General features: G+C 43.3%; 1 protein-coding gene across 2 annotated transcripts in view; it reads right to left on the bottom strand.

Moving 5' to 3' along the window:
- Positions 1-13369: 13369 nt before the first annotated feature.
- The window catches only part of LOC147417663 (putative protein phosphatase 2C 46), a 68693-nt gene continuing 55859 nt past the window's right edge, over positions 13370-26203 (bottom strand). The window contains exons 2-4 of one of the 2 annotated variants that reach the window (XM_086506868.1): positions 23050-23417; positions 22014-22250; positions 13370-14333 (exon numbers count right to left, since the gene is read on the bottom strand). In XM_086506868.1, coding sequence (XP_086362994.1) covers positions 14058-14333; positions 22014-22250; positions 23050-23417 — 881 coding nt within the window. In that variant the 3' untranslated portion in view covers positions 13370-14057. Of the gene's footprint in view, positions 14334-18505; positions 21364-22013; positions 22251-23049; positions 23418-26203 lie in introns of those variants that run through there. The other variant, XM_086506869.1, reaches the window with a different exon arrangement.

Genomic DNA, 26203 nt, shown 5'->3' with positions numbered 1-26203 from the left:
ATTGTGTGCTGGGCAAAGTTCAAGAGCTCCCTCTCCTTCTCCAAGCAAGTAGAGGTTGAGAGCCTACACCAACACTCTTGGCTATGGAGTGCGAATCCAACCAAGATCCATGCTTCAATGCTTGAGCTTGCCATCTCCTTCTTCTTCATTACTATGCTATTATGTATGCTAGCAATAAGAGTATGATAAGTGAGGAACTACTTCTTTCTCCTATGAAATGTTTCTTCTTCCTCTTCCCTACCCTCATTCCCTGCTAGCTCTCTCCACCTTCGAAGGTGTTTGAGGTCTTGGGACTGAGGCTTGGCATGGTTAAAGCTTTCTTCAAGTTTATGTTATGCTATGTTTGTGATGCATGAAGCTTTCCATCTTCATTACATCACCTAGGTCACAAGGAACACAAAGATTGTATTGTAACAAGTCTCTCTTCATGGGAGAAATCATAATACAAATGCCTATTGGAGGGGGGACCGGCTCCACATAAATCCGGTCCTCAACTGTTGTCATGTTCTCTAAATTCTCTCTCTTGCAAAAGTATTGTTCATGCCAAGTTAACTAATTGCTATGATAATGTTGCTATCTTCAATTATGTTCACCCGCTATGCTCACAAAGTCATTACTCAAAAGTATTCTCATTAATTTCCGCTACTCTCAAGTTAAATAGGCCAATTCCATTACATTCTCCAAGGCAGATAATGTCCATAAGATCAAGACAAAGGATATCACTAGAAGCATGAGACTGGGTCCAAGTGCAAATGAAGGGCGAACTGAGCACCGATCTAGGCTGAGCTTCATATCAAGAAGTACAAATTCTACATGAAATGCAAGACATACCATTACAATATATGCATAATGAAGGATTATTCTTAATATTTCAAACAAGGGATCAACAAGAAAACATTGCAAACGTCAGTAAACCATCTCAAATTTTGATAGTTCTCAAAGTTTTAGTGGGAGAATGGGCACCCAGCAAAGGTGCTACCGTTCAACCGTTCATCTCTCTTGTCCTTCTATATAGAAGCTGCTTCCGTCTGTAGGACGTTTTCAAACTTGAAATTTTAACACTTATAGCTATTTTTTCACATTTTACACTATTTTGCTTATATTTTTTCTTTTCCTTTCTCTCCTAACCACATTATGGATTTGAAACGATTTTTGTTCCAATGGGTTTGCAATAGTCACCATTTGTGGCCACCACAGGAGCACTCATGGCCCTATCATCCTTGCAGATGACCTAAGAGCTCATCTACGATGGGGGATTCTCAAATGATGCTTCATGATCGCCATTACGTTAGTTCCAACATCTTGTCCCTCAACAAGGAGTCTCTACCAATTGCACTGCCATGTTTTGCTTCAATGCAACTCTTGCAAACCCCTTAAAACCTCCAACTCCCTCACTCTACTTGTCTACTCTTGTCATGCCCACCATGGCCTAGCATCATTTTATTTTGCTTGTGTTACAACCTCTTTACTCATTGGTTGTTTTAATTGATCTGGCTCATTGTCATTAACCCCTAGCATTTACATCGTGAAGAAATGCGGTTCAACAAGATGCTCACCTTTACCACTCTGCATTGATGCTTGTTATGCACTCAAGAGCGAGGTCTTGTCACCTTAATATCTAGAAAGAGAAATGGGGGGGGGGGGGGGGGGGACAAAGACGTTTACTGATGCATATGAGAAAGAGAGATTGCAGAGTGGCCTTACATCTTTTAATTGCATGGATGCATGAAATGTGCACCGGACCCGGGGAGAGAGGTGCTTTGCACTATTGGACACAGGGTACTAAATGCCCCAAGGTGGTGGGATCAACAGCAGAGGGTGGCGGCGATCTGAGACTCGAACCTAGCAGCTCGAGGATGGAAGCCTGGTGAGCTAACCACATGTGGTTTAAATCTGGTGAGCTTCTTCGTCGTCGATCCCACCGCCTAGATTTCATTTAAGATACAGTGTCAAGAAGTGTTGAAAAGAGGAGAAGGGGGGGATTCACCATGAATAGTGAGATCCCATCCTTTAGTATATAGAGATAGAGAGAACAGAGATTCAATCATCTACTTTTCTCTCTCTAAAGGAAAATATGTGATCTACAGTGCCCCAAGCTTCCACATGGAACGTCCTCTACACAAAAAATTGTTAAATGAGACTCGCAATGCCTCAGAATTATATACAAATATCTTTAAATGAAGCCGAGCGATGGGATTGATAGTGGGGAAGTGAGGTGTGAATCGTGATGCCATCTCAGCTGTCCACGTGTGGTGATGGGCATCAAGGGGTCGGGTTTAGTAAACCTGGGCATATCGCTGGTCACATTAAGCAAGGCTCGCTGGGCGAGAAGGGTCTGCGAAAGGAATTGCAAATCATATTAAGGGATGCCTCTGCACACCATCTCACGGCTGCGCAGGGTGATTGAGGAGGGGCCTCGTGGTGGAGGGCGGATGGCATGCAAACTTTGTAGTGGATGTAGGTATGGCGAGCAAGGCGAGGAAGGTGGCAGCGGGCGAGGGATGAGGGGCGCTTACTCCACACCTCCACCCAAGGGCGGGTCATCTATTGAAACGGCTAGGAGGGGGGCCAAAGCGTCGCCTGCAATGAGAGCCACACGGGCTAGGGCAGCGCCAACGCCGGTTGAGCGGGAGGTGCCTCCCACGCAAGAGGTGAAGGAGGTGCCATTGCCATTGCACGAAGTGAAGCAGGTGCTCGTGGAGGAGTGTGCATTGAAGGAGGACCCAACGATGAAGGGGGACGACTCCCGTCCGCGTCATAGCTCATGGACGAAACTGATGCTTTGTTGCAGGCTGCAATGGGAGGGTCCTGGCAGAGTTAAAGTGGCCGGGTGCAACCATTGCCATGCATTCTACCCAAGATGTCCTCCGGAATTCTAATCGCCCCGCGGGGGGGGGGTGGCGGGGACCCCAATACGCGCGGGCAAGAGAGATTGGAGAGTGGCCATACATCTTTTATAATTGCATGGATGCATGACACCTTCATCGAACGAGGGGGAGATGGATTCAACACTATGTGACACGGGGTATCAAATTCTCCAAGGTGGTGGGAGCTTTTGTACCATCCTAGTTTACCTGTCAATGCCCGGGGCTATTTGTTAGTACCCGAGTTTGTCTGTCGACAAGTATACAAGCCATTCATATGTGGTTTTCGCATTTTTTCTCCTTGTGCAAGAAGACCGTGGCATGAGGACACTAAAGGCCCAAGCGAGGAGGACAAAGCCCTTGCCTGGTGATGTAAGATCATGTGCCCCATGTTTTGCATTGAATATGCAAGATTCCCAAGTATTGTCTCCTTGTGCCCAGTTTACTTGCATGTGTTATTTAAAAAATCAATAAGAAAAGAGCCAAAAATCTCAACATAGACAAAGGAGAAAGCACGATGGTCCCTTATCAACCAAAGAAATAGATACGCTTTGCTACTGTCGAGGTTTATCTATCATATCTAGTTTACATGTCAATGCTCAGGTCTATCTATCAATGCACAAGTTTGTGTGTGACTACGATTAAGACATGCATAGAACAAAGCCCGGGTTTATGAAGGCTTTGCATGTATTTTGTTTTCCTTGCAAGTGTTGTGTCCTTGTGCCCAGGTTTATGCATGAGAGTTATGTCATAGGTGAACAAGAAAAGGGCCGAGGACAAAGAGGAAGAAGGCCCAACGGTCCCTCGACAACAAAATTTGAAGAAGTTGAAGAAGGAAAAAGAAGTGGGGGTTCATGAAGTGAAGCTCAAGTGACATCTTCCTATTGATGAGGTAAGATAATCAAGTGTTATACAGGAGGCTAAATCACCTTTATCCTTCCTTTTCATGGTCTTCCTCTTGTTTGATGAAATGTCTAGATTAAGGTGAAGAATAAGGGGGGAAAGCACGTGGATAAGGGCAAGTGGAGAAGGGGCCGGAGAATAAGGCTCTTGTGAAGAACTAGTTTTGTTTGGTGGGTGTTGCTATAGAACCTAACAAGACATACGCAGGTTGACATCAAGCATCTAGCTGAAGTAAACAAAGTACAAAGCACATTCACAATTTTTTTTTAAAGAATTGCATATATGATGACTAATTACTTCTATATCTGTCTGTAAAATGGTTGAATTTCACGGCATTGACGAACTTTTAAAAATGAAATGCATGTGATTTATTCTCCAAGTCAAGCGCATTCAATTTTCTCTTATTTGTTATAGAACCTGAGAGAGAGAGAGAGAGAGAGAGAGAGAGAGAGAGAGAGAGAGAGAGAGAGAGAGAGAGAGACAGAGTATGTGTGTGTGTGTGTGTTTTATACGTGTTGTCGCAGTCGAAGGGAGTTGGTTGTCGATCACACAATCTAGTGCAAAACATATCTGAGGAGGAAAATGCTAGGACAAAAGGGTTGTCCTTATGCTACAGAACGGTTATGCAAAGGAGAACGTTGGGATGCAATATATAAGATGCATTGTCAAACCAAGGCATACGTAGATTCACATCAACCACCTAGAAATAAAGTAAACATGTGCAGAGTTCATTGAGTATTGTGATACATAACTTGAATTGCCAAACTGTGAGAAAAGAAGTATGTGTTTATTTTTATATATTGATTCAATTATCGATATTGACCATACACTAGTGAAAAAAAAACATGTGGCTAAAATAAACTTAAGGAAGCATTGACAAACTCAAAAAATACAGAAAGCATCAACATACTAAAAATTGAAATATAGTGACTTGGTAATCGTGTACGGGTGTCATCTAATTGTGCAAGCCAAAGGACAATGTTTGAATCAAGCTACATAAAAACAATATGAATAGTTAAACATTTCAAGTATCGGACTTGTCCAAATTAGGCGGGCGAATGTTTTGAGCGCTTTGGCAGCACCTCCACCATGCTCGTCGTCTCCTTCCGACCAGCTATAGAGACTGAGGTTTAAAGCTTTCAACCTATTGTCACAGGTTGTATCAGAGGTGGTGGAGGCAAGTTGGGTCCTATAGACCCAGTATAACAGTTGGTAAGGGGATGCCACAAACAACGGTGGTATCATTCAACAGAATTGAGGCAGCTGGTAAGGGGATCCCACAGACTTCGGTGGCATCATTCAGCATAATCGAGTGTGTGTTACATAGGATAGTTGAATTGAGTGTGCTTCTTGTACGTCCGATAGAGTATATGTAGCACAGGGCTTTCATATATTGCACCAGTTGCCGCCTGTTGGCAGCCAGATTGTATGGAGAGATCAGAGTATTTCCTTTTTTCAACGACAACAGGGTTGATGGCGGTGCTTTTGCTTACTTGGGACAGTGTTGTAAGGCTTGTCTCTACACCATTGGATTAACTTTTTTATTCAACTAGGTCGATGCCAATAGCGGGACCTTCCTTTGCCATAGCCGATTTTGAGGGGTGTTAGCCAGTACAGCGGGACATGCACGATTTGAATGTTTTACTTGGTAAGCATAGGTGTTTTTTTTTAATCGGCCCACAACATTAAGCCACTTGGCTCAATCTTGAGCAGGTCCACATACTCCTGTGCAGGTATGTGGCATCGTGATCGTGTGGAAATGATCGCCAACGACAAGGAAATTGAGCCACGCTGAGAGGTCGCCATGAACTAGGTCGCCATGAATCCCATCAATACCGTTTTTCGTAGGTTCTCATGTTTTGATTTTGTTTGATTTCCACGATATGCATGATTTGTAGCTCGTATGTGCATGGATATGGACCATAGGAGGAGCTCCATGTCAAGAATATCATTGCTTGGTGTTTTCTTTCTTTGCATGTGGCCTTCCACGCTGTTTTGTTTGCTTATCCTTCAATAACATGTATTTTCTCTTCTAGCTAATTGCTTCTTTTTGTTCTCTGACACATGTTTGGTCTTATCAAAAGTGTTGCATAAAACTTTCAGCACATGACACTGCTTTTTAGCGCTGAAAGGCATATCCTACAATCACCATTTTGAACAAAGCATTGCCAAGCACAACTTGTTTCTCTAACTGCCACCACCTAGCAATGTTATCACAACTTCTATCACCCATAAGAAGGTCTTGCTTAAGGCCATATTTATGTGCTTTCATAAAGGCACCACAGTTGATATACATATCGACCATGGCATTGCCAAGTTTCTCCAACAACCCACAGCCATGTTGCACATAACCTATAAACAAAGAGCTTCCTTGTCATGGCATATCTTGCAATCAGCACATTCCCGACATACTATATCTCAAACAAAAAGATTGTTAAGAACTTCATGTACTTTCATAAGGGCCCTGTTTAGCAATGTCATCGTGAATGCTATCATCCGTAAGAAGGTCTTGTCTTAGGCAAGACACCTGAAAGTGCAAGCATACATGATTGTGTTTGGATGGAGAGAGAGAGAGAGAGAGAGAGAGAGAGAGAGAGAGAGAGAGAGACCTTTTCTCAAGGTATCCAAGGCGTATGTATATGCAAAAGGAACAATTGGCATCCTCTCCTTCGAAGCGACTTTGCTACAAGTAAACAAGTGAAAGGGTCACGACGGCTTTCAAAAACAATAAGAAAGTGATAAAATTGTTAGGTTGAATTAAAGTGATATCAGTGTTTGGGAAAGGATTTCTTCAGCTTCGTCTTAACACTAGAATGGTAACCTAACAGGACATAAAAGTGTCCTTTCAGGGTTTTGGGAAAAAAATCCAAAACCATAGTAGATCCACTCATTTTGAAAAATCCTTTCATGAGCTTATAGTTCAATAAATACTACATATGGAAAAAATGAGAAACTTGTATTTTTTTCTCATCCCTTGGTCACTACAAGCCTCCAAAGTTGATGGACCAGTGCATTTTGCCCAAAACAGCAATTTCTTACGGTTGATTGCATATAAATAAGAGTGGGGATTTTTGTAGGACATGAGATAAAATGCCCCGTTGACTTCAATGGGTTGGTGACCAAAACATATGGTTTCTTTTACCTCACTAATTTTTTTTGGGGCAAAAAAAAAGGTACAAAAAAGTTACATTTTTGCCATTCTGCGGACCTATCATCAAAGTTTCTATAGTCACACTCAATACATATACTATATACATGTTTTCTTAGTTCCCTTTGGGCCTTTGGATTCAAAAGGAGCCATGGAGCATGTCAAAAGAATAATGGATCTCTTACAATTGGAACCTTGGGGGCAATGATTAAGTGCTAAATACAACAAACATGAAAAATTGGGTTTAGCATTATGACCTCTAGAAACCCATAGAAACTACTCAATATCTAGCCAAGTTTGTAGTCTATGATTAGATATGGTTACTACCTACAAAATACACACAATTGGCATAAGAAACTAGCAATATTGAGAAAGTTATACTTGCTACTCTAAAATGTATCGTATTCTTCAGCAATCAAAAAACTCAACCATCATCATATACTATGCTATATAGCATATTAGGTCCCCCAAAACTCGAGGAAGATTAGCTTTATGTTATACATTACACTTACACAATCAAAATTGAATTTGGATATCAAGAAAGCCACCAAAAAAATCATGAAAGTGCTAATTTTGGCCAAAAAACAAGGTTATGCAATTCTTGTAAATTGCTCATAACTTTCAATTTTAACACTTAGCTCTCCCTACAAGCATCAAAACATGTTGAGAACTATGAAGGCCTAACCTCTAGCCATCTAACCCTCACAAACATGAAGTTTAGAGTTGTATAGTTGCCAAAAATTGAAAAAAAAAAGCCAAAAACAGGACCCGTTTTTTCACACAGTTTAGGTTCAAAAATGTTGTGCAAGAGTAAGGTTAATGGTGAGATTGATACTAAAAAAAAATGCTAAGTTTTTTTCAGCTCATAAGGAAACTTTGTGGATATATAGCAGCTAGAAATTCATTTTCATACTCTTCAAATAATTCAAGCAAAATGGTCACTTAACAGGACACAAAAGTGTCCAAGGACATAAAAGTGTCCTGTTACCATTCTAGTGTTAAGCCAATTGAAAATCGAGACTAGCTAGCTGCAAACCATGGTAAACGGAAGAAAAATCGATGAAATATGCGTCTAAAAATTCTACAAATCTCAAAAAAATTGCTAGTATTCCTGGTTTTCTTCTTTGTGAGGAGGAAACTCGACCAACAGCTGCTTAATAAACGAGACTTTCTCGAACGTTAACATTGACTGAAATCAAGCTATAAAATGCAAGAAATGTAAAACCATGTGAAGTTGTGAAATGAAAGGTGAAATAAAAAGAACTAATTAATATATGTGTGTGCATAGAATTTATTAGAATTATGCAAGGTGAAGCTTCATTTTAGCATTTAAAACAATAGAATGAAAAAAAAACATGTGTGTGTGTGTGTGTAAAATTTAGTAAAGTATGCAAGGTGAAGCTTCACTTTAGCATTCTAATGTGAAATGAAAGATAAGTCTCTATCATGCACTCAAAATAATGAAAGTCTCCCTAACCCAACACAACACTAAGAATTTCTTTTAGAAAGCCAAAAAGGAAAAAATATTTGTCCATATACTTGTTCTGTTGCACTCCGCTTACGAATCTGTGTCGTGTGATGGCTTGGTAAGGACAAAAACCACGCACAGGTTGTAGCAAAGACTAAGCACTGGTTTTATGTCGTGTGATATGATAAATTAACGCAGTTGTTTCCACATCCATGTTGTTTTTAACGCAGTCTCTTGTGCACCTAAAGAAGATCCATGTGGTCGCTTGTGCGCTCAACAATGATGCCAATTGTTCCTTTTGCATCTACATACGCATATACCTGAAGGTTGAGCCGTTTATCTGTTGCACTCCGCTAGCCTCCTCAATATCTCACACGTGCATGCGCTGGATGGGATCAATGGCCCATGTCTATTTTCCGGAGTGGGTGCGATCTGAGTCGTTCGATGCGGTTTGTGTAAATTCGAGAAAATAGGTAAATTCGAGTGCAAGAAAACTTGTAAATTCGGGCACTCCTCCTCCCTCCCCCACTCTCCTCCGTCAGGATCGAACCCAGAACATCACCTTTGCAAGCCTATCATTTTAACCACCTCACCTATGCATGCTTGTTGAAAGCATTGGAAGAAGGGCTTCTGTTATGATGAACCTGTCGCTGTGTAAATTCAGGTCAGTTTAGTAAATTCGACAAAATTGGTAAATTCGAGCGCGCCGCAACACAGCCCATGATGCACCCGCTCTGGGAAATAGGCGTGGGCCATTGATCCCATCCAAGCCATGCCCGTGTGAGATAGTGTTGAGGCTCCGCTTGCGCATCTTGTGTGGTGCGATGGCTTGGTATGGACAAAAAGTGCACAGACTGTAGCGAAGACCAAGCACTGGTTTTACATCGCGCGATACAATAAATTAACGCAATTACTTGCGCATCCACACTTTTTTTAATGCAGTCGCTTATGCGCTCAAAGAAGATCCACATGGTCGCTTGTGCGCTCAAGAAGCAAAAAAGGTCTTTGGCTCACCAAGTAAAGATAGTCTGAAGAATAAGGGGGAAATGCATGTGCAAAAGGGGCCGAAGGATAAGGCTGTTGTGAAGAAAGGCTCAAGGCAAGGGCAAGGGCAAGGGCCTTGGTTCTTCTGGCCTTGCACTATCATTTTGAGACATGTTTCAAGCTATGATGCCTTGCATGTTCATAGGTGAAAAGGGAACTTGACGATGATGACGTTGCCCTAGCTCTTGTTGGTTCGCCAAACCGGCTCAAGCTTCAAGTTAAAAGACCACAAGAATAGGTGGAATCTTGTACTGCCTCCACAATTGTGGTAAACCCCTTGCATTTAGTCCACTCCATCCTTGCCTAGGTTTATCTCTCATGGAATTGCATTGCCTACCTAGGTTTGCCCATGCGTATTGCATTGTGTGCAAGGCTCTCTCTCTCTCTCTCTCTCTCTCTCGTTGACCTGGGTGCTCACAATTTAGTAAAGCTCCCATTGTTTGCTGTAACACTACCTTTTTCTTTTTTACCATTAGCACAGTGAAGGTAGTAGGGAGAAACTTAACACATTTCATGTATTTATAATTGTACATTACACACTCGAGGGGCGACCATGGGATCCATCTCCCCAATAGAGAAGGAGAATACATCCTAGAGAACGCAACCCATGAGCCTTGAACCCTCAACCTTGGTGTTACATCACAAAGGTCTCACCAACTAATTTTAATCGTAGAATTGGGTGGATCATATTGATTGAGTCAAAAAGGTTATCACCTCCCTTCCATTGGTTGATTTTGTACGGTTTTTGGCTTGATCAAAAATAATTGTTTCGTCTTTGGGATTTCTTGCACCACAGGTTATAGCAAAGAGTGCTAAGTAACACTACAAGAAAAAGCACAATATGATACTAAATCTTTCAGTGGTCTAATTAGCATACATGGGCATGCTACACAAAAGTACAATATGCTCTAACGGGCGCCCACAGTCCAAACCGAGAGCGTTAATTAACTAATTTTTTGCAAACCATAATATTAGAGACAACACATACAGACTGTGTACTACTAAGTGAAGAAATAGATGAGCTTCTACCTAAACAAGTCCTAGCACACAAGGAAAGTGAAGGGCAAGATGCTCCACAAATATTCAGTCAAGTTCAAAAACTACCCAGCTCTTGATGCAAAGTGGATGGAAGAGGAGGAATTGGCAAATACTCCTCAACTATTAGAGCTTTACCTTGAGGCGTTTGGTTTGGTGCGGACTATTACAATAGTGCACATCAAATCAACCGATTGAATCACGCTTCATAGATTACACCATCCATATTTCCACCAACTACAAAACCACATACTTCGCCGAAAGAGCAAACCGTACTCTCCCTTGTTTGCTTGGGCCTATACCCTTGGGGGAGATACGCACTATCGCATCCATTCGGCTTAGGTTCCACTCCCTTCAATGCAAGACGGGATGCTGGGGCAACAAAGGAGAGTCCTACTAACCATGCACATTAGTGTTAAGCTTTTGCTCCCGTTCGAACCCTCTTCCCTCCCACATGATTTAAACACACACTTTCCTCTCCCAGCCACAATGTGGGCTCTCAATTGCAATTCTCATCACCAAGATCCTTGGGCATCAAGAATCACTTATCAACCCCACCTATAGTACATGACATGTATCTTTGGTCCCATAGGTCATATTTGACCTCCGAGGAAAGGCATAACAATCATCAACATTGATTGCAACATTGGATATCAACCTCTCTAGTCAACAAGCGGTTTTTGTATATAAATGAAAAACAAAGTTCAGCTCTCATAGTTTGCCTTGGAAAATTCAGTTGTTTTTCTCCGAGGTGTTAGTGTTGCTGGACGCACACCTGTAGGAGAAGTCGGTCGTTGTAGAGATGGCAGAACCGACATCGTTCAAAGGCGCAAGTGATCACCTTGGGAAGGGGCACCCCACTGCTACTCAAGCTTCTCTTCCAAGCGGCTCCCTTGACCTTCTAATTTTGGGCAAAGAGAGCAAGCCCACCGTCCCTCCTCTCCTCAGAGCGAGATCTTGGTGGACCGGTGTCGCTTTGCCTTGGCCGTAGATGTGGTGGCAACTGCGCTTCTTCTTGCAACCTTGGTAGCCTTTCCCGATATGGGCTTGGCTGCCTGCAATTCCCTCCCAATTCAATGCTTGGTCCAACTTCAGTTGGTCCAGTGATTGTCCGGAGATCTGTTCATTTTGCTTGCCTTGATGATCGGGGGCGTGGTTCCTCTGAGGTGGGTCCATGGTGGCACGCCTTCCCTCCTCGACTCTCACTCAGTCAATACCTTCTATAAGAAGAGATCAATCAGTGTCTTTTATAAGATCATTAATAGACAATGATACACAAGTACAATCTCAGTGTCGCCACTAATAGCCTTAAAATTTAAGGCATGCCATCGGAACTGGTTCAACTCGTTGACCCTTTAAAGGGATACACAAATTGGAGGAACATCAACCGCAAATACCTTTTTTAAGAAGGGATCTATCAGTGCCTTATAAGATCAGGAACATACAATAATACAATAGAATACTTGCAATTGTGTTGCTATCATGGCAAGCACAATCAAGCCACTGACAGCGTTAAGATTCATCATTAATCCAGTGAAGTCCAAAGGAGCTAGCACCCTTCGTCTGCCATGACCTGGGTCATGGGTTCAAATGCGGCCAAGGGACCCTAATAGCGCTCACAGATGTGCTTTGTTTCATGCGAGCCGAAATGCTCCTGCCGCTACAAGAATTTCAATGTCCTGGATCAAAACTTTCAAGATACTACTTGTGAAAATCTGCAGCCAAGGTCCATCTCGAATTTTTCATCATGGGAGCTCTGTTTCATTCAGTCAATTGTTGCGTCTTTGCTGCCCTCAGTATGAATAGTACTACGTGCTGAGGTCCCTTCTTCCAAACAACCGCCAAAGGGAATTATTTGCATCTGAATCCTAGAAAGCCTACGATTTACTCCCCAAATGAAAAGAGGTACGGAAGGAAAGATAGCCTACTGGCAAAAGTGAATGTGGCACCTTTACGGCAACACGGAGAGGTGGCTCACTAATATGTTTCTCTGCATAGATGCATGTAAGCCACGCGAATGACAGTAATCCAGCTTCCACATATAAATCACTTGCACGCAAGATGTGTAGATCCCCCACCATGGCTTTACAGACAGAATAACTATTTATTGGTTACCAAGCTGCAATGAGAAGACGACCTAAAAAATAGTTCCAAACCATGTGAACTTCGTATTCAAACTTGAATCTAAGACAATTCATCCATCTGCTGAATAGCGACATCGCAATCATTCGATGAGACTCTTATAAATTCGTTAAAAGTCTGACGAGTTTTATCCTTGTCATTTTGATATGAATATCGAAACTTCTAGAATAAATCATCTGTCAATGAAACAGTAATCCCCAGACCATGGTATTTTTCACAATGCGTGTGTTGAGTACATTGCAAGCAGACCACAGGGGAGGTATCTTGGTTTGTATCTGCATCACAATGTAAGGAGGTAGACAACCCAGATGGCTCCTATCTATTCAATGTATTGAAGCAGACTTATATCAACACAAAGTGCGAAGTGAGACAAAAAGGACCTAGCAAATGCTACTCGTGCAGGCACCTGAAGAGAAACTCTTCGCTTGTCACTTTCTCAAGGTTCAAGAACCCCCATCCCACATCTTACAAACCATTTTTCGAGTTTTTTCTGTTCCTATATCTCCTCGCAACAAGCATGGAGTCCCCATGATTATCAAGTACACAATCACGATTTTGGTCTAGTATAGCTGCCAACAATCACGCCCGCCAGTCATAACCATATTTCTCACCCTCAATTGGTTTGAATTTGACAGTCCTATAGCGCCCTAGTAAAGAAACTAAATACCAATCATGGCTGCGCCCGACACACAACTATGTCCATTTACATGGCCAGTAACACTCGACTTTAATCTTTATCCTAAGAGTTAAAAAAGAACCACATCAGAAGCAATTTGAATTTTTTGGATACAAGCAATAAACATGACAGGCCACTTCTTACCGCAAGACAAAATGCCAGGTCACACCTTTTACACTCAGATCTTCATGGTATCTCAATTAATGATACGAATGACAAGATCATATTTTTTCAAGGTTGGTATGAATCAATCTTTGACTGTGTGGATAACACTCACCACAACGAGTTTATTGCAGAACTTTGAGCAGTAAAAGATAGCAAGCATGATGGGTACCCACATAACTGCAAAGAGGTGACTACAGGGCAAAAATCCAACAGAAAAGGAAAAGGTTAAAGACAAAGGAGAGAAGAGGGGAAGGTTTTTGGGGTTGGGGGTGGCTTTAAGGGCGGGGGGGGGGGATGGTTGAGAGAGAGAGAGAGAGAGAGAGAGAGAGAGAGAGAGAGAGAGAGAGAACTGCAGCTATCGAAAAAAACGCAGTATCCGCCAAAAAGAGGTCGCAAGGGGCAGTGAGCTGTGAGCAAACATCCGAGCCATGCAGTCGTTTCCTTACCAGCACTAGTATACAACTGCTGCAGAGCAGGCCTACAGACATGAGCATAGGATGCACCCTTCAACTGCAAAGCCCTTTGCAAAAAGCATTTGAAAAGCCCTCTGAAAGGATTTGAAATTCCTACGCAACAACCCCCAATCAAGTGTAAACATCCAGTGCTCGCTTCTTAGAACGATCTGAAAACCCTCGGGGTGCCACTTCTGTCCTGCACAATTGAATGACTATCAACCCTTATGAGACGACCTGAACCATTCCTCAAACTGTGGCTATTTCTTTGACTGTGGCTCGTCGTCTCATGGTCCAAGAACACCACGATCACAGTAATGTCATCATGAAAATGTCGCCTAATTCCTCGCTGAATCCGTTTCAAATCACTGTACCTCATTTCCCGCTTCTTGGCAGCCTCTTCCAAGGCCACTTTGATCAGCCTTCTTGCTATGCCCTGCCAATAGTAATCTCTCTCTCTCTCTCTCTCTCTCTCTCTCTCTCTCTCTCTTTTTTTTTTTTTTTTGGAAAAATCAGGGCTGTATATTACTGAGTACAATATAATCCCCAGCGGATGCCAAAATAGCCTATCACGTGGGGTGTACAAGCTGAATGTAAGGTTGAGAGCCACTACAGTGACAACTCGACTAGAACAATCTCATGGTGGTCTGTATGATGAGTGGAGGAGAAACCACTGAGGAGGTGCATAATGCCATGTAATCTGTCCACCTGTAAGTGTGAAGAAGAGTGGAGATCGGGCCCAACGCCGAAGGAAGTCAAATCGACGAGCCTCGGCTGCTCTAGATGTACCTGAGGAAGAATCCCACTACCAAATGAGGGTGTGAATGATGTCCAGCCAAATGGCAGTGAGGGTATCCGGAAGGAGCTGTGGAGTCGCACTGAGAATGTGAAGACAACGAGCTCTCCAAACATTCCAGAGTGCAATGCTAGTGATGACTGAGAAGATTTCATCACGTGTCTGAGGATCCCCCTCCCAAGCAATCTGTGGTAACATAGCCAAAGTCCCTCGCCGGTAACCAGTCGAGGTAAGCATAAGAGCTGGAACTGTCTCTGAGCCCTCGCAGAAAAGATGCGGTCCGGGCATCGGCATCAACCAGGAGACAGATCCCCAAGTGAGAAATCCATGCTGAACACCAGCTCTGCTAGGTAAAAAGCAAACTGCTAGCCACACTGCATGAGAAGACGAGCATGACCAAAGACAGTGTGCAGCTGACTCAGGTAGGCGCAAAGAGCAGCGAGTACATAACGGATCATGACCCATAGAAGCTAACCAAGTCCCAACTGGAAGTCCTGCATGTGCAATCATCCACAGGAAAAAAGAAATACGACGAGCCACATGTAAATCCCAGATGGCTGACCAAAACTGCTGTAGATAGGCATGGGAGAGACCTGAATGTAACCAGGATCGCATACGAGTGGGCTGCTCTGGGTGCTGTCTCATCAATGCAAATCTTCCAATTCTGACTGTGTACTCAAAGAATGATACATGTGAACCGGTGGGGTTAGAGTGAGGCCAATGCCACTCTCCTAGGTCCCAATAAAGCTGAGATAGGGCACGACCCTCCCACACCCAAAGCCTCCAAAGTGCAACATCAGCGGAAGCGAAACGGGGGTCAGCACAACGATGCTTCCCGCGGAAGCCAACTACTCGTATGGCCTCCCATCGAGCGCCGGGGTAGACAAGGTGCGGAGAGGTAGTAGCATATGTCAATCTAGCATGCATCCCCGGAGAGTAGTCAGTATCAACTGTGAACAGCATGGTGTCTAAACGAACTAATAAGAGAGTGCTCTGAGCAAAGAGGCCTTCCCAACCACAATGTGGAGGCATCTGAACCGTGCCTCGCATGACTGCGTCCCAGTGTGAAGGAATGGCAGAGTCAATCTCAAACAGTCTGTCTGTTACCCCGCGACCAATGTCATAATGTTTTGCCACAAAATCTGCATCCAGCATACGTGTCTCATGAAACAACCGCATAGAGGCAGCAGGGCCAGTGTCCCAAGCAACCCAATCAATGCGAGTCCTCTGTCCAAGCTGACAGGGTGGATTAACCGAAGAATCAAGAACTGCATCATTCCAAATGAGAGGCTGGCGTTCAATCTCCTCACGGCATGAGGGAGGTGAGCGTATGATAGCTCGTCGCATGGATACCCAAATCTGAAGGAGCGATCGGATGAAAGGTGAGAGTGCTGGTGCACAAGGGGGCATCCGTAAAGAGAAAACGATACCCTGTTTGCCAAGTATGGCCATCTCTAGTGCCGAGGCGTGGAATCGCTATAGAAAGAGCCGCCTGAAGAAGCATCTTCCAAGGTTCATGGCCGGGAAAAAGACCCCGAACAATAAGCTTGGTAAGAAGGGCGCGGCTCTGTAATTCTGGATCGATAATGCCGAGGCCACCCGTTGACCTAGGACGAATAATCGTAGACCAACGAACTCTGGCACGAGTATCAGTAGTCCCATCTGTGCCACTCCATAAAAAGTTCCGCACAAGTCTGCGTAGCTGAGCTATCACACCAGAATGTAGCATCCAACAGGAGGCCGTATACCATACTGTAGCCAGAATGACCTGGTTGGCGACCAATGCACGGCCAGCCAACGACAGATGACATGAAGACCAATGACATAGCTTCCTGCGAATAGACTGTAGTACGGGTGCAAACTGCTGCTGTGAGGAAACGTCAAATCCAACCTGAAAGCCCAGATATCTACATGTCTGACCTGGCTGCAGCCATGTGAAACCATCAGTTACCCCCCAAGTAGGTATGTCATCATTGCCAACCAGTAACCCATAGGATTTATGCCAGTTAATGCGTACACCACTGGCAATGCAAAAAACCTCCAGGGCTCCCCGCATGGCATCAAGAGCTGCTAGCAAATAGCGCAACATCAGCATAGTGTCATCAGCAAACTCCTGATCGATAAGGTCCGGAGCTGAAGGTACTGGCATGGTCAAGCCACGAAATGCATGACTCTGAGCACGAAGAAAGTCGGACATAGTCTCTCCTACTAACAGATACAGATATGCTGCTAAAGGACATCCCTGACGGACAGATCGAGAGAGCTCAAAACTGCGACTGACACGACCACCAATAGTGATAGCACTGCTAACAGTCCTGAAGAGAGCGGAAATGCCTGAGATCCATCTCGAAGGGAAACCCATCCTGGCTAATGATCCTTCGAGAAACTCCCACTCAACACGATCGTATGCTTTCTCGAAGTCAAGGATGAAAAAAGCGAGAGGTTCAGAAGATGATCTGGCCCACTCTACTGCCTCATAAAAAGTGAAGATATTATCCAGTATGCATCGATCCATGACAAAGCCTGTCTGAGAAGTATGAATAATATCTGGTAAGAACGGTCGCAAGCGATGGCTGATCAGTAACGCTAATATCTTATAGACCGAAGGGAGGAGGGTAATAGGTCTCCACTGGCGGAGCTGAGTGGTGTCGTCCCCTTTCGGAATAAGAGATATGAGACCTGAACAAAGATCCGGATGCATATATCCTGATGCAAAGATATCCTGACAACCACGAAGCAGTGGTATATGCAATACATCCCAATAGGTCAAAAAGAAAGCTCTAGTGAGGCCATCCTCGCCTGGACAGGAAGATGGATCCAGGCTCTCGATAGCAGCCTGAAGCTCTGCAAGTGTGAATGGAGCCAACAAGATCTCTGCCATAGTGTCTGTACAACGACGTCGGGTGTGATGCCAGATCTGCTCACGGGCAAGTAAAACCTCAGGAGTGCATACATCAGCAGTGAACAATGACTCAAAATAATCTGCAGACATATCAAGAATAACATCAGGATGCATATGAAGTGTTCCCTGAGCATCGCACAAAGTCCTGAGGGTGGTGCCAGGAGGGCGCTCTTTATGCGCAACGAAGAAGTCCTTATTCATTCGATCACCTTTAGCTATCCAATGAGATACTGAAGCATGATGAGTGAACTCAGACCTAGCCTCCTGTAAGCGACGAATTTCTTGTGTGAGCTCTGTCTGTCTAGCAGCGAGATAAGCATCCTGAGGCCACTCCTCAAGCAAGCGCTGTGTGGAACCAAGAGGAATGTGGAGGTCAGACTCGCGTGCTCTCAACTGACGATGAATATTAGTAGTCTGATCACGGCAGTAAATACTAGACTGAGTAATGCAATGGGCAAGGAACTCTCCAAGGGGACCACAATAAGAAGTACCCGTGGACCACAACTCACGAATCTGCTGCTGCAAAACTTCAGTGGTGAGAACACTGTCAGGGATGCGGCAGCCTCGTCTCTGTGCAGAGGATCTAGTGAAAGAGATAAACAATGAGATGGGTAAATGATATGAGAGGCTGGTCCCTCGCCAAATAGTAATAAATCCACCTAGAGCTGCTGCCCAAGGGCCAATGTAAAAACGATCAAGTCTCTCTAATAATCTTCCCTGCTGTCTTCTCTCTCTCTCTCTCTCTCTCTCTCTCTCTCTCTCTCTCTCTCTCTCTCTCTCTCTCTCTCTCTCTCTCTCTCTCTCTCTCTCTCTCTCTCTCTCTCTCTGTAACAGATCCACCACATTGTAACTTTTTGGTCTCATAGGTCACTTTGGCCTTTTGAAGACGTTAATATAACATTTCATTTCATTTCATTTCTCTCTCTCTCTCTCTCTCTCTCTCTCTCTCTCTCTCTCTCTCTCTCTCTCTCTCTCTCTCTTTTTGTATCAGATCCACCACATTGTAACTTTCTGGTCTCATAGGTCACTTTGGCCTTTTGAAGACGTTAATATAACATTTCATTTCATTTCATCTCTCTCTCTCTCTCTCTCTCTCTCTCTCTCTCTCTCTCTCTCTCTCTCTCTCTCTCTCTCTCTCTCTCTCTCTCTCTCTCTCTCTCTCTCTCTCTCTCTCTCTCTCTCTCTCTCACACACACACATACACACGAGCGCGCGCATGGAGGAACTTAAGGGCCAAGTGAATGTTCGCATGCAATTTCTCCTATTTACAAGAAGGATATATGTTTAGTCCAAACACCATGCATGCTGTTACTTCTGGAGTCTGGATTATTGCCCATTGAGGTTATGAGTATCAAGGGAGTTGTTGAAACTTGAGTACGTGGTTAAAATGCGGTAAAACCTTGATGTCGACTTCCAAGAATTGCATGGGAGCCAAAAAAAAAAGTCCAAAAGGCACACAAAAGCAAGATATTAAGTTCAGGATGGATGCAAGAGAAGTGATTTGGAAGATGGGATGCATTACACTTGCTTCAAGATGCCTCGATAGACTCCAGGTGAATGCAGCTTTTTTACAACAATCACCACTTGGGAGAAATCCCGAGGTTCATGTTTCATATATTAGACCACATATGTTGCCCCCAACTACAAAACCATCTTCTCCGAACAAGGGTTGGGACGCTTTGCTGTGCATAGAGAGATGAAGTCGTGTATTGAGCCTAGATCATACAAGATCAAGACTCACTGCCCATTTTTTACTTCGGACTGAACCTTTGAAGAGTTGGCACTTTCCCTTCTCTTCTCCTGTGTTCCCTTGAACATCCAGAACTGAGCAAGAGAAAGAAGAATGCGCAAGGTCGAGCCATACGTAAAGTACAGACTACACTACGTATTCGGTACATAAGGTACATGGTCTTGTGTATGGATTGAGGTTTAAGGTAAGTAAAAATAGGCACTATTGGTTCAACAATTTTAAAAATAAAGGAAAAATAAGAATTTCACGATAGAAACCTACAAACATATAAACTATCAATCTATATAGCTTCTTGGAGAGACCTGCCTGCCCCAAACATCAAACAAGTGACTTGTCACTTGCCATCTGTATGTTGGCAATTGCACAATACCTATTACCGTTTCCACCTACTTCAAACACAATATATGTGACCTGTATGATGATCAATACCACAAAGTGACAACTGATCAAGGCTCGTTGCCAAGACTACAAGAACTTAGAAGTAATGAAAGACTAAAGAAGCAAAACAACGATAAGAGACTCAATGCAACCAGCAATTATAGAGACTCTTTAGAATGATGCAGACTCAAACTGGTAAATTATAGTGAAAGGGCTAAAAAATCCTCGCCCCACTTAATCGACCTCATGCAGACAGCTGGGCTTGTGGGAAAAAAAAAAAATTAAAAACGTAAACACAGATCCTATCCGTACGGTATGGATCAGTACACTGCACACGATACAGCCTGCGAAGACACGTCACAAACGGGAGCACATAACAATATCAAATCAGATAATCGACTTTATCACTTAAGAAGAAGCCAAACTGAGAGAGAGAGAGAGAGAGAGAGAGAGAGAGAGAGAGAGAGAGAGAGAGAGAGAGAGAGAGAGAGAGAGAGAGAGAGAATCGACACCGTACTATGGACCAAAAGATGAGTTGCCCTCCACCCTCCCCTACAGAGTATCTTTAATTATTGGGGAGAAACAACTTGCACCAATCATCTGGGACTTCCCCAAACACTGCTATCCGAAAGGTTCACTCTCTACAAATGGAGAAACGCTATGCAATAAATCCACATGATAGCCCTTCCCCACTCAGACAACAAAGAAGCAGATCCCGCATCCCAACAAGCAATCCGCTCCCCATGCTGTTTACCCTCATCATCTCAAACAAAAAGAATTCCATATCAAGGGTTGGTATTATCTTCTCTGCTATCTTTGGCCACTCGCGTATCCTGCCTCGCTGCATGACTGGCCATATCGTCAAAACTGATCAAACAAGAGGTGAGCATTTTGAGAGTCGTAGAGGAGTTGCTAGAAAGGCCCAACAACGAGCGTCGCCATCAGCTAGGAGCCACCTCTCCATGTCTAGGTATAGCACTAGCAATAGCATGATGCAAAAAGGTTTCCAAGGCTGATGTCCTAGAAAAACACCTCAGACAATGACCTTGGAAATAAAAGCACGAGTCTCCATCTCTAAATCCATGATACCTAAACCACCCTCTTGTAGGCGCATAATGACAATGCACCACGCGACTCGTAACCTGGTTTCACAAGTCCCATCAGAACCTCCCCAAAAGTAGTTCCTAATAACTGCGCCATGACTCCAGAGGGAAACATCCAAAAAAAAGCTATGTACCTGTTGCCAAAGGCACCTGGTTTGCAACCAACGTTCTACCCCCCGATGACAATGAGAAGATGATCAATGGTAAACCTTGCAGAGAACAGATAGTAAAACTGAAGTGAATTGCTGTTGTAAGGATACATCAAAACCAGTCTAAAACCCCAGACAATTACATATCTGACCCAAAAACAACCATGTGAATCCAGTAGAAACTCGCAACCGGTGTGTCATCCTCAGCCCCAAGCCTGAACCCATGAGAGTGCTCGTATTTTATACAAGTACCAATGCCCAGGCAAAAAAGTCTTGATACAGCTCTCAAGGCATCTAATATCCATATAAAATACACCATAAAAAGCATAATGTCATGAGCATTCGTCCGATCTAGCAAATTTGGCCCATCGCCCTCTGACACAGGAATCTGCAGACCATCTCAAAAAGAACAACCCTGTCTCAAGACCTGGAAAGCTCAAAATGCTGCTAGCTGGTCAATGCAAAGCACAGCTCCACACAATCCATCCAGTAGGAAACCCCCTCCTCTGTAGACTCACCTCAAGGAAACCCCGATCCACCCTATCATAGGCCTTCTAAAAGAAGAGGAAATTTTAGAAGGCCATCCAGACGGTCTGGCCCAGTCAAAAACCTCATATAAGGTGAAAATATTGTTCAAAATGCATCTATGCTGTACAAAACTTGTCTACAAAGCATATATCAGATCTGGTAGAAAGGGTCGCAAGCGTGCGCTGATCATACTAACCAGGATCTTCTATGCAAAAGGGAGGAAAGCGATCCAACGCCACTACTGAAGCAATGTAGCATCCCCTCTCTTTGATTTAAATAAACATGGAAGTGCCTTGTAGGCACCTATTTTTGACTTATGGTTACTATTTTAAATTTTTTGTTCCATCTTGTACATCAAGTTTGTCTCCTTGGCAAAATTTACCCATTAAAAGGATATTTCTTCATTCACTTTTGTCCCCGTCTGTAAGCAAGCACACACGCACACGCGCACACACACATGCATGCATGCATGAATGCACAACAAACAAGCCTTGAACCTCAAGAACATACCCTTTGTGGATGCCTACTAACAAGTCCAACAGCATCTTCATTGCTTAAATGTTCCCAGAGTCCATCAGAAGCAAAAATCAGAAATCTGTCCTGAGGCTGAAGTTTATGCACACATAAATCCGGCTCCGCGGTGAGAACAGGCCGTAGAAGAGGTTCTGAGAGACGAAATTGTGCACAAATTGGCTCTCTATTGAACTCTTGCTTCTTCAGGTACACGTCCCCTATGGCTCTAGATACCTACATCACAAGTTAATTTGATGTATGCAAATATTGTTTTGAAGCAATTTAGCCAAAAAAAAAAGAAAGGCAAATAAACACGTGCTCTGATCCCCACATATAAAACCCCCCTCCCCCACACCTCCCAAAAAAAAAAAAAAAAAAAAACTTGACACAAACTTGTGAAACTCCACTAGCCTATCTAGCTGATAAGTGATTTCACCACTCACAATATACATGACACTGATTTTTTTCTTTACCATGTGACAACTAAGCTCGCTTATTCTACTTTCCCAACTAGGAGACAGTCCATTCAGAAAATAAAAGGACGAACGGCCACTCTCTGTTTACCTTCTTCATAAACCCTTATAGATGTTCAGAACCTAGCATGTTTACTCTGAACAAGCCCTCTGATTAGCAGAGCACAGTCTTATTCTCTAACATACAACCCTTGTCAGTCATGTTCTAAGTCTCTAAAAATCAGCAAAACTAAGAATGCTAACAGCATAAAACGGATTGCAAGTCACTCATGTCTAGGGCAGGTGAATGAAAAGATGACAAAAGGCCTCAAAATACAAAACCAGAGGATGACATACAAAAATAGTCGCCACAGTCAAAATACATCAAGTACTATAATCAGCACACAGAAATCAATCTTTCAGGCAAGTCAACAATCACCACTAACCTTGAAATGCTCTTACGCATACTCAAGGCTCAAATAAAGATCGATTGGATTTGATAACTCATAGCTTGCAAAAGCATATCTTGAAAACAGCATAAAACAGCACAAAGCAACTACATATAAGACATTTAGGCATACCTGTATGATGCCTTTCACCCGCCATACACCATGTTTTTGCATGACTATGCGCGAATCATCAGGATGCAGGGCTCTAAGTTCTTGTCGCACAGCCTCAACAGCTGCATTGTGTTCAGTTGTCAACTGCACAGGAGTAATCTCTCCAGTAGCTCGAAAAATGCTTCCCAATACAGCTCGAGAATCTCCAGCATTAGCAATGTAAACTGTTCCCTCGCAAATGACACCAACCAAACAGCAAGAGCCTACTGTAGCGATCTGTGGAGCCGTTGGCCATGCCTCCACAACTAACGACTCAAAGCCCTGCTCAGTAGCACTAAATGCCATTTGCAAGACCTCCACAGACATCCCTCCCTTCTCAGATGCAAACCCTGTCGTTACGACTATCATTAGACAGATTGATATCATAAGTGTAAAACAGGATCTCAAGTGAAGGCAATCAAGAATGTCACATCCATCGACCGCACTTGCAATGATCAAAATTTCCTACAAAAATATCTACAATTGGTTGCTCTTGAAAGAATGATCAGGGCTTGACAAGTGGACAGTAACAGAAAGGATAGTGTACCCATCCAGTAAGGTATACTTCCCAGCATCTGCAACACTTCTGTGCTTCTATTTGTGTCTTACACATGTTAAGATTTGCTTTTCTACTCAAAACAATAATGGTATCAAAATCATCCTATACTAGCAAACTTAGACCGCCAACCACACCTGATTTCTAAGTGTTGGCTAAGGCCTTCACTTATATCATAAAGAAGAGCTTCACTTAAACACCTAAGATCATTGCCTCTATTATACGGACCTGCAAGCATGTCTTGTGTTTAGCTGTCTATAGCATTTTGCATGCAAATTAACCTTTTGACCACACTCAGTGTTGCTTGGTTGGTTTGCACTTGGACACCTCCTGCTGCTAAAATTCATCCTACACTCATTTTGTCATCTCGCCAACATCTAGAGGCATCCCATTATGTATGCTGGAGCGCAGACATCTGACAACTACAACTCAGCCTAAATTTGAAAATTAAATTTCCCTTTCATTGAGATGGAAGAGCATGTAAAGGGTGGCATATGGAGTATCAAGACGAGAATTTGAATCATTTAATGATGAAAACATTTCCAGTTATGTACAACTTTGTGAAGATCCGTCCAATTAGAAGGTGTAAGCTTATGGTTCTCTTTTATTTTGTTACGAGTAATGTTTTCAAGACATGCTTCTCAATTGCTTTTCAAATAAAAACCTTCAAAAAGAAAATTGGCTTTCAACAAGAAAAACTCATTTTTAAAAAGAAGAAATCCTTTGACGAGCTTTTCGCACTTTTTGTGCTTTATCACGGGAGGAATGCTCTTCACCAGGTCAAAAAAATGTTTTCTATTTATCATGTGGACATCGACTTTATGTGCCATGACGACACACTACTACAACCCATACACTTGGAAAGTGTGGGGACCTCATGTATTCCAAGGGACAATGAATCCCTTGTATTGTGCCTGTGATATGATCTACATCCAAACCATGAAATCTATGTGGCGCGCATTTATGTATTTTAGATGTGGGATGCTCACCATTGAGTTGATATATTGCTGAAAATACATTTTGCAGCAACTTTTAATCTATTTGCAGATTTGAGGTTGATGCATATGCATTTTGGTTATACTCCTGAAGTGGGAGTATTCATGCAAGGATTGTATTTTCTATTTGTGTGCTGAAATTTCAGCTTTTACTGCTGAAATTCGTCCTTCATTACTGCTATACACTTGTGGTAAAGTGCCGATAACACAACATTACCATTTCTTGCTCTTCTACACTTAGTATTGAGTCCGTAAGAGACTAAAATCTCAGTTTTCAGCCTGCTGTCATAAAAATACAACAGTGAATTTTTGAGTCTTTTTGCACCGAAATGGCCTCTAATGCGTCTTACAAGTAGTGAGTCGAAGTTCTCTCCTTGAAATCAAAAGGTTTGACGGCTCTGGCTTTGACTTGTGGAAATATAGAATGCAGGGAATCCTATTCCTGAAAGATTGCGATGATGCACTTTTGGAAGTGAAGCCTGCAACTTTGTCAGATGAAGATTGGGCTCGGCTTAACAAGAAAGCAATTGCTTACATCAATATGGCGGTGTCTGATGATGTGCTCACGGACATTAAGCATCTTGACACTGCTTATGCTATCTGGAAGAAATTGACAGATACGTATGAGAACACAACTCCTGTCACGAGGACGTAGCAACTGTTAACTATGTCACGAGGACGTGGCAACTGCTAAGCTTAGTTGTTGGTTTTTTTCCAATAATTTTTGTTTTATTTTTGAGACCCTCTTTTTGAAGTTGCAAATGGTCGGACATTGTATATGTTGTCAGCGTCTGCTCGGAGCATTTTAGCTTCCGAACCGTGTGTGCGCTTAACTGCTAATTCCCGTCGCAGGTTACCTTTGTAAAGTGCTCTCTGTGTGTGTCTAACGTGAACAATTTCAGGTGAAAGCCTACCGCCCCTCGGGCCGGTTTCAAGGTTCCGTTGCCGAGACATCAATCACTTTTTCCTCAAGAAGTGAGCCTCAGTTGTTTTGGGTAAAGACAAAGTACAGGAACCCAAGATTACACTATGACCGACAAAGGGAAGGGCATTATGGAAGAGGCTTCCTCTTCGAAGGAGAGACAGGAAATTCCTATGGTCTTCAAAATTGGAGAGAGCTCACAGCCACGCCTGTTTGTACCTCCTGTTGATGTGAATGTCCCTCCAGTACAGGGCTTTATGACTGGGCAACGTGAGGATGATGCGTTCAAGACTCAGTTAGTTACCGCGATGAATGTGTTTTCGCAATTGGTACAAAACCCAAGGTTTATGGAGTTCTTGCAAGCGCCACCGGTGCCACAGAAAAATAGGCAACCTACACCGCGAACAGAGCTTGTTGAGGCTCAAGCCCAAGTACTTCATGCGTCTCAGCCATAGTTACCCGGAACGTGGAACGGGAACGGCAACGGGCCTCCCTGCAGAACGGGGGAACGGCAAGGGGTCCGGAACGGGAACGGCGCGGAACGGGAGGCATTAAAAAACACCCAAAAATGCAATTTTTAGCGTTATGTGTTTGAACTTTGAATACAAGTAGTGTTAAGAGTCCTTTGACTCTAATACTCACAAAAAACATACCATTCCACCT

Source organism: Adiantum capillus-veneris, chromosome 30, assembly GCF_014529385.1.
Source record: "Adiantum capillus-veneris isolate H3 chromosome 30, ASM1452938v2, whole genome shotgun sequence".
In the NCBI taxonomy this organism is placed as follows: domain Eukaryota; kingdom Viridiplantae; phylum Streptophyta; class Polypodiopsida; order Polypodiales; family Pteridaceae; genus Adiantum; species Adiantum capillus-veneris.
Note: the sequence above shows the minus strand (reverse complement) of the source record. Positions and strands in the feature narration are given on the sequence as shown.